At 34.3% G+C, this 12472-nt stretch overlaps 1 protein-coding gene across 1 annotated transcript; it reads left to right on the top strand.

The window, feature by feature from the left end:
- Window positions 1–237: 237 nt before the first annotated feature.
- LOC131858924 (uncharacterized) lies at window positions 238–11041 on the top strand. The gene is made up of 3 exons (XM_059212411.1): window positions 238–276; window positions 374–569; window positions 10630–11041. The coding sequence occupies exons 1-3, from the start codon at window positions 238–240 to the stop codon at window positions 10926–10928; spliced, it is 534 nt and encodes a 177-aa protein (XP_059068394.1). The 3' UTR covers window positions 10929–11041.
- The last annotated feature ends 1431 nt before the right edge of the window (window positions 11042–12472 follow it).

Below are 12472 nucleotides of genomic sequence, written 5' to 3' on the forward strand. Positions count from 1 at the left end.
TTGCAAGTCCATGTGGACCCAAAAAATAATAACATTTTTACGATCAAGTAGAATATCAATTTTTTATATGAAAAAATCCTTTTTTTCTTATTTCGGAATGGTATGCCACGTGTTCTACGGTGATTCAACCAAGGTGTCATTGAGTTGACAATTTCTTACGGTGATCGAAATGTGGTCAGGCCCATCCCCACAAGTTGTGTGGCACAACATCCAAAGTGGATAGTGTGGCCATGTGGCATGGCTTCACTATGCCAAAGTATACTTGCAACCCAACTTGTATTAATATCTTGCCGTCACCCTTCAGTTTGTCAGACTCAAGCATTAACTTTGCGTCCCTTCCCCTTACATCCACCTTCCTTCTGCAAATCTCGAGCAATTTGCATTCATTTCTTTTGCTTCATCTCCTTTCATTCTTGCCTCTTTTGGAGTGCTTGATACGTTTGTGACCCATGTTTGTTCGCTTTCGACCTCTACAACTATCACTCAGCTTCCAGAGCATGCTCACCACAGACACCACTTTAGTGATGACTTGGTTTGTGGACGCCATTGCTTTGTTTCCTCCAATACAGGTCAATCCCGATGCCTTTAATCAATATCAAAGCAATTACTTCCCTTTTCTTTAATTATCATTTGGAATTTCACTAGACCCATTTACTTCCCTTCTCGTTGATTATCATTTGGAATTTCAGTAGTAGCATTTACTTACCTTCTTGTTGGTTATGGTTTGGATTATGATGATACTGTTTGAAATGTTTGTAATGTAATGTGTCTGGTTTTTTACTGTGTATTTTTTTCTCCTCTTCTCTCAAATACATTGTAGGCATTGCCCTACATCTTCATTTGGCATCGCACATGTGCGGGTGGATGATTTAGTGGGTTTCCTTTCGACCCACATGAGGTGTCGAACCTCATTTAGGCCCACATTTCTCCTCTTCTCGTTCTCGACTTGCATTTTATGATTTTTGTGGTTTCTTCTAATCTGTTACTGTTAGACGTTTCCCTAAATTTGTGGGTGCTTGTATATTAGGGTTTCTTACTGGTTTTTGAAGTTTATTCTGAAGTTTATGAGATGGGTGTTTATGAACGCTACAAAATTTGTGTTCATAAACACATTACATTATCATGGGAATTTTGATCTTCTTATCAAGCATCACTATAAAAAATTACTTTCAAAATGCAAACAAATCTGCAAAGAAATCTACATTTTCAAGATTTAAGGGTTTCTTACCTTGTTATTCAATTTCAATTTACTAAAATCAGTCTCATGATTTTGTTTGTTGTTTGGTATATTCGGTCATATGATTTGTTTGTCAGCTCTTTGGTATATTCGGTCTCATAATTACCCAAATTATCTGCTTTAAGGTTTTCTAGTCTGCTTTAAGGTTTTCTAGTCATTGATAGTCATTGATAATTATGTTGAAGTTTTTTTTGTAGATTGCATCATTATATCACTTACAAGTCTTGCCATGTTTTTTTTTGATGTAATAATTATTAGAATTTGTCTTTTACTTGTATTATAATATATATGTATTCATTTGTGTGTGTGTATGTGTGTGTGTATTTGTTTGTAGACTATGTGGGTATTTTGCAAGTTAGTGTTGTGTTTCACTATGCCACAATTTACATGCAACATACTCTCATTAATCTCCTGCCATTACCGTACACTTTGTCACTATGCCTCAGTTACTGTTATGTGTAAACTATGTATGCCAATGCAATTTTGAGGTGTTTTACTTGCCCATTATGTTGTGTTTCCATCTCTCATGTTTTTCCATCACTATAAAAGTTGCAAATGTTTTGTTTGTGTATCATCCATGATGCTATGTGTTTTGTTCCGATTTTGTTGAGATATATTTGTAGATTCATTTTGTTTTTTGATACTATTATCATATTGTACCAATCTTTAATTAATTCAGTCATATTCCTTTGAAGTATGATGATGTCCTATTCCTTATTGTTTTAACTTCACTGTTTTCTATATATATATCCATTTTTCTGTGATCTATATGTTGTTCTTAAGATTCCCATCAAGTGATTGCTTTTTCAATCTTCATGCTTCTTTGTCACAGTGAACAATTTATCTCCATTGTTTTCTAAGTCACGTTTGCGTAGTTCCTTAAAGTAGTGATTAATTCTTGATTTTGTAGTGTTCATGAAGTAATAAACCCATTTCATAAATTAAGAATAAAGACTATAACGAAGTGCAAAAATTGTTGTACTTCATTACACATTTTGTAGTCTTCGTAAAGTTAAGTTGTCCCTAGTTTGTTGTGTGTGTTTATTGTGTATACCAATGCAATTTGCAAATGTTTTTATCATTTAGCTTTCATTTGTCCTTCATATACATTAATGTCTCTATATATGCTTGTATGCATCTATATATACAAGTATGTATCTATATTTATATATATATATATATTAGTGAAAACCCAGTGAGAAGGGAAGTAAATGCTACTACTCAAAATCCAAACGATAACCACCGAGAAGGGAAGTTAATGCAATGGGACTAATTAAATGCGTATGTATATGTTGGTGTTTAAATGCATGTATGTGTAATATGATGATTCGGCCAAGGTGTCAACAGTTTGCCAATTTGGATAAACCATTAAGACATAATTTGGGTAATTTTGAGACTAAATTTTAAGACATTTTTATATATCCTATCCTTTGATCTGAACCTATATCACATGTTATAAGGTTAATCAAGTTGAAATTGGGCATTCTAAAGAAAATTTGTTAGTTGCCAAATTGTCTTGGTCATAGGTGATTCAGGAATGGAATTAGCTATTCTCAGTCATGGAAGAAAATAATTTGAAACCATAAAAATGAATAACAATGCAAATTGAGGAATTAGAGTTTGCTTGCACATTGTACATGGTCTTAACATATAACTTTGTACATTATCATTGCTATTTCAGTTTGCAATCTGATTTTGTGTGTATTTTATTTTAATTTTCTGATTTTGTCCTATAATGTGTTTGTTTCATTCTTAGGTAACTTTGTAGGGGGTAGGGCGTTATACATGCACATCCTATGTTTGAAGGTTAACAATATGCAATAAGTGGACCTGCAATCTAAATGACATGCTATCACATATGAAATCTAGTTTGCAAACTAAAATAGGTCAATTATTTTAGTCTACTGAAAACATACTTAAAATTTGAATGAGCACCATGGCTGTTAAGGTTTGCCAAACTAGAAATTAACAAACCGTCACCATTATTAAGACTATAATGAAGTATGATTTTGTGTATGTATATCTATATGTCTATATGTAAGTGTATTTATTTGTGTGTATACGTATATGTATATACAAATGTATATATATGAACAAGACCATTTAAAGTATGATGATGTGTACATGTGTAGTTGATCTATATTGTCCTAGTCTTTAATTAATTTAGTCACGTTCCTTTAATTTAATATGTTATCTAATTCAATCTTCCAAATGTTGTTGGTATTTGCAAAATTTCCACAGAACCTTATCTCAGTTGGCTTCTCTTAGCATTTGAGACAACATTACTATAGAATCCTTTTTTGTGCACTTACAGTGGTGAATTACACACCCAATACATGACATGTTTAAATTGAAAGAACATAAATATTTCACCCAATCATTTAGCAGATAATAAATACACACATTTGAGTTAATATTTGATTTGAATATATATACATGTGCATATCAAAATGTATATAAAACTATTTGTACAACAAGTGGGACTAAAATCATTTTGCACCATATCCGAGCTCCTTCCTAACTTGTCATGTATTGTAAATTTCAAGCAAGACATAATCAACTCTCCTTTATCAATGTTAATATAATTCATATAACCATAATTTGAAGTCTTTCAGATCCTATTAGATGAACAAATGGTTGATATTAACATATGCTCCATAAAGTCCTTCGAATATCAAGTCTGAACATGCAAGTTTTGAAACCCTTTTAGTGTTTAATTTTGTTGCAGTCTACCATTCAAACTAAATGGTAGACCTCTGCATCATAATTTAATACTAAAAGTGCTTTCAAGTGGTTGTGTGTTGTAATGAATTTAGGGTGGAGGTGAACTGTTGAAGAACTAAGGTGTAGCCATCTCTGAATTGGAAGATAGATTTATGCCTGTGGTGAACATGATTTAGAAGATGAGAGATAGTTGCATAGACGAAGAGGAAACACATATGGGACCCTAACGTTTTGAGCACTCAAGAAGATGTGGGAATGAAAGGAAATGAAGTTAGATGTTTTGGTGAGGATGCAGGTGCATTGAATTCGAAAGATCTTGAGATTTGCTTGCAGTAAGGTGGAAGGAAGGGGAAGGGACACAAAGTTAATGTCTGAGCCTAGCAAAGTGTCTAGGGTGATGGTGAGATTAATGCGATCATGTTGCATGTATATTGTGGCATAGTGAAACCATGCCACAAGGCCAGACTGTCTACTTCGAACGTTGTGCCACAAAACTTGTGGGAGTGGGTTTGGCCATGTTTTGATTACTGCAGGAAATTAGCACGTATGTTGCAATTAGGAAATGCAGTTTTTTGATACCCTTTTAGTGTTGGATTTTGCTGCAATCTTCCATTCAAAGTGAGTGGTAGACCTCTGCAACACAATTTAACACTAAAAGGGCTTTCAAATGGTGTTGTGTCCTTGTTGTAGTGTACATATGAGTGACCACACAAAATTGGCAATTTATTGACACCTTGGCCAAATCATTGTAGAACACATGACATATAGGGGTCTAATTTAATAAAAGGTAACTTCCTAAATTGTAAACAACATGTACATCATTTAGACATGTCCATAACAATGACAAAGTGGATTTTCAATATATTTATAGTCCAAAACTAAACAAAAGAACATGGATCTCTCCATAGTTAGTCTGCTCATTCACATGGGCTACATTTAATATGCATGATCAATTGAGCATATACTTCAATTCTAGAATAAAAATAGAAACTATGCAAAAATTTGAATAAGTGTTCGATTTGCTCGAAGAGTAGATAAACTAGGTAGGAAAAGTAGTAGGAGGTGTTGTTGGGGAATTCAAGGTTGATGTAGTAATGATTCATGTTCTCAGCCCCTGCAAGTTCTTCTGGTTTGCTACTAACTTGACTTGGAGTAATGCCTCGCGAGGAACCCTAAAGGAAAACAACACAACTAGGCAACTAAAGGGTGAAATAATTAAAAAAAAAAAAGATTAAGTGCATTAATTATAACAATTGCACGTTTAATAACACAGCAGAAGACTAACACATGATTTCCTAAAGGTTACCAACGAAGATTAATCGTAGATTATATTAACACCATGGTTAATCCAATTGTCCACTTAATTAGGTAAATTAAATGCTTAAGTTAAAAACTACACATACATCTAAATTTCATAATGAAAGATTCAAGTATACCAATGCATTCAATTTTTCATAAATCATTTATACATAAGATCAAAGCAAATGAATTAACATATATTCCACTGACATAATATTACAATATCCATAAATACATGGCTTCCAATAATACCACAAATTACAAAGTTACAATATCAAGGTTACATAAAAGTTTGATACAATGACCACAAGGTCTCAATTGAACAATGATCACAGACATGAGCTGGTACATGAACCATGAACCAAGAAACACCAGCGAAGCCTTTCCCCTCTTGAAGATACAATCCAGAACATCCGATGGGAAGTGGCATTACCACCCGACAATGTGATCCCGAAATGGAACCACCCCACTGTGCTAGGAGATAGTAGAAAACCCTCAAGCAAACAAAATAAGACAAGTACAAAAGAACTACATGACTCCGCAAACATCCATGTGACTCAACTCACAAACACTAGTGACTCTAAGGAAAGAGTGTCATCACATAGCTTGATGGTTACCATGGTAGGCCTCCTAGGTCCCGACTCTCTGTCCTGGTAACCTCTCCCGGCTTCCGGCTCCAACTAAGTCTCATGCGGACCCTACCAATCCTTTCGTGAAGACAAGGTGGTAAGTTTGTCATTCCAAGCCTTCTCGTAACATTATGAGCCCTGCACAACACTACACCTATGCACGAGGTACATTATCTTATTTAATATTTATTTCACTCCCCCCCAATATATTATTAGGTTATCACTTTTTAACTGACTTTTGACGGGTTATCCTGTCATCCTCTTCGGGCACGGCCCCCGCTCGAAAGTCACTCTCTCTCATAACACACTAACAGGAAATGTCTCTCTACGAGAACTCTATGGCGAAATAGACAGGCATAAATTATCCTGACAAACCACGGGTGAAGGATACACAATCACTAACCCAAGATTGACCATTTGGACAAAACACACAATGGCTCACATCAATAAGGTTATACAACAACACTTGACCAAAGAGATATAATAACATAGGACATAATGACAACTCAACCAGAATTGCAACAAAATTAAGCTTGACTGCAAACACCATTTACAGAAGATCCTAATACATGCAATCTTTTCTTAAAACAACCAAAAACATAAATAACTTGCAATTAAAGATTTTCTAGACAATAAGAAAATACAACTATTTTAATACAAAGAAATCAATTTGTCATTTGTCCAATAAAGTTAAATAAAATCATATCAAAATTAACCCCCTAATTATATGTTCATGATTAATTTCACAAATAAACCCGATTAGATTATATCAATAATCTAAATTAAATTCCAAATTAAAAATTATATATAATAATATAATATAATTACACAAATATATATTCTTGAAAAATAGGTGCTTTATGGACTCTGCGTTTGGTAGAGATCTGGCATCCGACGTGGCGACCCTCGCTCAACAGTCACTCCTCCCAATGTTCCAGGTGTGTGCGTTCCTTACTGCATTTATAGTTAACTCATAATGTCCGCTCCGCCATTATTACCTCCGGCAAAAGCCGTGCCGCCCGCAGTGAAACCCATTAATGCATCTAACACTACCTCTGCGTTTAAACCTAACACTACCGAAACCAAAAAAAACAATGCTCAGTCAGTCACGAAAACCTTCTCCGAGGCGGTGGCGAATTCCTCTGTCGCTGCTGCCGCTAGGTTTAATGCTTCTCCTCAACATGAAGAGACCGAACCAGGTAAGAGATCTATGGGTGGTTTGAGGCCTTTTTCCATCTCCCCTAACCCTGAAATGTTAGATGAAATAGAGAAAGAAAAGGGTAGGTTAAAGAACTTTGCAATTTTTTTCGCTGTTGTTGATGTTGAACGAAGCCCTGCAAGAAATTTTTTGGATGATTGGTTTTATAACTATTGGAATTTGAGATTAGGGTATAGCATCTCTTTCTGTCGTCAATTGCAGAAGGGTCTATTTGTCATCTTTTTTAAATCTGCAGAAGCCCAGGAGGCTGTCCTCAAAAGGCAGTATTGGAATGTAGGTAATACATCCTTTCGAGCCTTAGCTTGGTCTCCAGAGGCTATACATGAAGAGGTGTTGGCCTTGTCTGCACCAAGGTGGATCATTGTTAAAAATCTGCCCCCATATCTTTGGCGATTCATTATACAGTTGTTGGAGCCACTCGGCAAGGTCATTAGGTTTGATGATTCCTCTCGATTGGTTCCACACATGGACGCTAGAGTGCTAGTGTCGATTAAGCCGGGCATTGAAATCCCTCTGGCTCTTGAAATAAACATTTCAGGGGATGTAATCTCTTGTCCTCTGGAGATTTTAGGGGGACTAAATGCTTGTTTTCTTTGTAAGAAGGAGGGACACCTTCGTCGCGACTGCCCCATCATCAAAAGGAAAAATGAGACTAACTCAAACCCTAAATCTGTTGATACTGGTAAATTGAACAACTCTGTTCCTACTAATAAAAACAATGAAATCTCTACAGTGTTGTCTGCCCAACCTGCAACTAACAATAAAAATCACGACAATACCATTGCGACCGAACCCCAACTAGATGTTAACATGACAGATGGTTTTCAAGTTGTTAAAAGGAAATCAGATAAAAAAAGAAGAAGGAAAACTGACATCTCTGATGCCCTTAGTGATAAAATTAATAAATCCAATACTCCACCGGTGACCTCTACACCTACTGCTCCTCTTACCTCAATAGATACCTCCCCCATTGCGGCCAAAATTAAGACTTTCAAAGAAATTGAGGAAGGGTACTATTTGGAAATTGTACCAGCAAATAATGGTAACTTGATATCTATCCCTCCCAAGCACACAGATGATCAATTTTACTCTACTCCTACGGTTGGACCTGGCAGAGGAAATGACCAATCTAAAATTCCTGATGCGGAAGCTGAAGATTTAGATTGGCAAAAAGATTTCCCCAAGTCTAAGCGTCGGGGTAGACCTCCTGGGTCCAAAAACAAAAGCCCTGTTGGGCCCATGAGTGAAGAAGGATCTGCACAATACAATACCACCAATACAGGTGGATCTATGGACCTTACTTGCGTCCCTACTGACAACAGATTAGAATGAATTTTATCTCATGGAATGTAAGGGGCCTTGAGTCCCCGGACAGGAAATACATTGCTAAGTGTTTTCTGGACACTATTAGCAACAAAGACTTTATTATGTTGCAAGAAATTAAAGCTGTTGATTTTATTTTAGATCTTAATCTTGAATTCATCTGGAAAGATTCAATTAAATTATGTTCTGCACACTCCAAAGGAAAGGGAGGCACTGCGCTACTTATTAATCCTAAATGGTCCAAACACATTGTTGATAAAGGTAGATCCCCATGCAATAGTGCTGTATGGGCATCTATTTGTATCAATAATGTTACATTTGGAGTCTGCTCCATTTACGCTCCCAATGAACCTTAGGAGAGAGCTGAACTTTGGTTATAGATATCATCCCTTCCAGACATCCCATGGATATTGGGAGGAGACTTTAACATGGTTGAGTCTCAAAAAGACAAATCTGGAGGCAGACCATTTAACTGGAAACCTGCTGAAGTTATGCCTTGGAATAATATGATCCAAGGAAAAAAACTGTTTGACCCTCTAAAAAACATTGACAATACCAATACTAATCTGAAGTATACCTGGTGTAACTTTCAACAGGCCTCCTCCCATATCTATGCCAGACTTGACAGATTCTATGCTCACTCGAACAGTTTCTCCTTCATACCTGACAAAAATGGCAATGTTGTATCTGTTCACCCTACGGCCCTATTAGACCACCATCCTATTTCTGCTTGTATCAAACTATCTTGTGTTCCACAAGCACCTCTGGTTGGCAAATCTAGATATATTCTTAATACCTCTTTGCTAAAAGATGAAGACATATTGATAGCCATTCAACTTATAAGCTCCTTTAATAAGACCAAAATCACAAAAAAGCTTAATAGCTGGTTCAACCGATTCCTGTCACTTGCTGGCAGACTTCAAGTCTGTCAAAAGATTTTATCTTCATACAACATATACTACGCTTCTGCTTGGATGTTCAACAACTATCAAATTTTAGAAATCCAGAAGGCTACAAGGAACTTCCTTTGGTCGGACGGTAAAGGAAATAAAAAGTGCCACATGGTTAAATGGGACTGGTGCTGCACTGATAAAAAATATGGAGGGCTTGGGCTAAAAGACCTTAGACTCCAAGGTATTGCACTTGCCACCAAGTGGATCTCTCACTATGTAGATGGAGAAGAGCCATGGAAAGTACTTGTTAGGAACAATATCTTGAGAGGTTACCCAAAAAAAGCTAAAACTTGGAAAAATCTCCCATTTGCTGATATCATCTTTGGTAAATTTCCTACTGCTGTGCATGGCTCTGCAGTATTCAAAACATTATGGAGAGCTTGGGAGTTGTCTAGACACTGCATTTCTGATAATGCATTCCATTCGGACGACTCTCTACATGGTGAGAGGTCTATTTGGTGGAATCTGTATCTCCAAGGGAAGCCGCTTGCCTTGACTCAAGGTTGTTCGGCCAAAGTTTGGAATAACTTGGAAATCTCCACATTCATGGACCTTTTTGAAAATGATTGCTTGATTAATTGGGATGAGTTAAGATATAAATATAATCTTCCTGCCGCTCATAAAAAAACATACTCCATGCTTACTAGAGCCTGCTCGAACATCCCTTCAAACTGCCTCGTTGACTCTCATAGATTCACTAACAACAAATGGACTGATGGTTCTCTTCTGACTAAACTTAAAGCCAAAAATGTTTACAACTCCCTGAATAATAATCTTAGTATTATTAAGCATGTTAATAATGTGTGGTATACTGACCTGGAGATGAAGGACTGGAATAAATTTTTTAAAAGAATCTGGAATTCCTCCATTGACCCCAAGATCAGATGTTTTAGATGGTTATTGTTAATTAATAGAATACCTATTAACAATTACCAGATGAATTATGATAGTTGTACCTTCTGCAATAAACCTGAAACTTGTAGACATATATTCTTTGAATGTAATTTTGCAAAGAAAGTATGGGAATTATGTGGAATTACGTACCCCAAGTACATTGATATCTTTGAAATTATTACAGGTTACATTCATGGACTTAAAAATGATTCTAATATTCTATGGTTCATTATTTCAGCTAACATTTTATGGTAGCTATGGAAATGCAGAAATGAGGAAAGGTTTCAAGGTGCACATAGATCTCTTACTGAGTTATACCTTAAACTCACCCTTATTAAAATCTCTTCGCAGGTTTGTATTACGATGATGATCGAGAGGGAGAAACTGATCAGATTCTTCAAGATGGGCACTCTACTATGTTCGTGTTTGAAATGAAAGACGGTTACGACTATCGTAACCACATGAACAATATGGTTTTTTTCAATAAAACGGTGAAAAAGCTGCACAAGGAAATTACCAAAAACAAGAATGCGACTGATGATCAGATAAAAATGATTGCTCAAATCCAAGCTAATAAAAGCATCGCTTGGATGGAAGGACCTCTCAGATGGACAGCTTGGGTTGATCAGTTTGAAGACCTCCTGCATTAATACCTTTTATGCTATTGTATAGCTGCTTCACTATGTAATTTACATTTCTGGCTGCTCTTGTGACTTACTCTCCGTGTGAGGCATGCCTCCGGAGCTGACTTAATTTTGGAACCTCCTCGTGCTGTAATTCTGTTGATAACACTATATTTAATATAAAAAATATATATATATTCTACGAATATAATATTATATAATTATATCACATTAAAATATATAATAAAAAGAAGATTTAATTTTGAAATATCTGCCATTTCCAAAATAACATAATTAAAACCACATAAAATACTATATATATATATATATATATAATTTTTTTATTATTATTAATTAATTTAATTTTTAATTTTTAATTTATTTTTTAAAATTTTATTTATTTATTTATTTATTAATTTAATTTAATTTTTTTTAACATACAATAACCTAAAAACCAGTAAATTCTATTTTCAACCAAAATTTATTTCCAATTAAATTTATTAAAAGAGAAATTAATTAATACATAATTTCTCCTAAATAATATAATAAAACAATTTCCCTTAACTTTTAATAACACAATAAATTTAATTAATGATTAAATTTATTTCTAAAATAACTAAATAATTCCACAGAGATACACAAATATTAAAAAGGACCACCATAGCCAAGTATCAAAACAAAAATCAAACAAGAGAGAATATTTTCTCTAGTAATCCCATTCCTCCCAAATCTTGCAATTTTCATGCACAATAAAAATCTTGGCAAAATTTGCCATAATAACTTTTCCCAAATCTTCTCAAATTTTTAATCTAAAAATAGCCAGAAAATAACTTCTTTCCATAAACCAAAAATTAACTTCAGGAATGGACTTTAGCCAAGAACAAGAAATAATCAGACATGATTTTAGATTTGACAAATATCTTAACACACACATCATTTAGAAAGAAGAAAGAAATAAAATATATATTTTTTTAAAACAAACAATCAAATGAAGCCACCCAACTTGGTATAGCTTTCCTGGAATAAATCTGTAGAAGAGAACCAATCTTTCAACAAGCTTCCAAATAAATTTCTCTTCACCTAAATCCCTGACCTGTTTCCTGTGTGTCCTAAAATAATGACCTATTCCCCTTTTTAAACTAAAATTCTAGGTTGAATATCTTTTTCCCTAAAAACCTAAATTTAGTAATAAAAACAATTTTATTTTATTTTCTAATTTTCTAACAAAAGATAAGTTAACATGCAATAATTAAAAATCATTATTCTTTCTTTTCTTTTCTCATGCGAATTAATTAATTTTCTAAATAAAGAAATTAAAGCAATTCTTTAATTCTAATTAATTCTTTATTCACTTATTTATTTATTTGTTCTTTTATTTATTTAAAATTCTAGGAAACAATTAATGCAATTAATCTAATTTATTTTTCCACTAAAATTTAAATAACATATATTTCTAACATCATGCAGCTTGCAACTTAATTTAATAATTTCTTTTTAATTAACTAAATTTATAATCTCAATGCATAAAATCCATAATTCAAAAATACCAACTATGAGATAACTCCATAAAT

Source organism: Cryptomeria japonica, chromosome 10, assembly GCF_030272615.1.
Source record: "Cryptomeria japonica chromosome 10, Sugi_1.0, whole genome shotgun sequence".
In the NCBI taxonomy this organism is placed as follows: domain Eukaryota; kingdom Viridiplantae; phylum Streptophyta; class Pinopsida; order Cupressales; family Cupressaceae; genus Cryptomeria; species Cryptomeria japonica.

Bases quoted from the DNA above. Each gene is read 5' to 3' on its own strand.
- LOC131858924 (XM_059212411.1), top strand. From the start codon at position 238: ATGGCTTCACTATGCCAAAGTATACTTGCAACCCAACTT. The intron at 277-373 runs GTATTAATATCT...GCAAATCTCGAG, and splicing joins GTATACTTGCAACCCAACTT to CAATTTGCATTCATTTCTTT. The intron at 570-10,629 runs GTCAATCCCGAT...ATCTCTTCGCAG, and splicing joins CTTTGTTTCCTCCAATACAG to GTTTGTATTACGATGATGAT.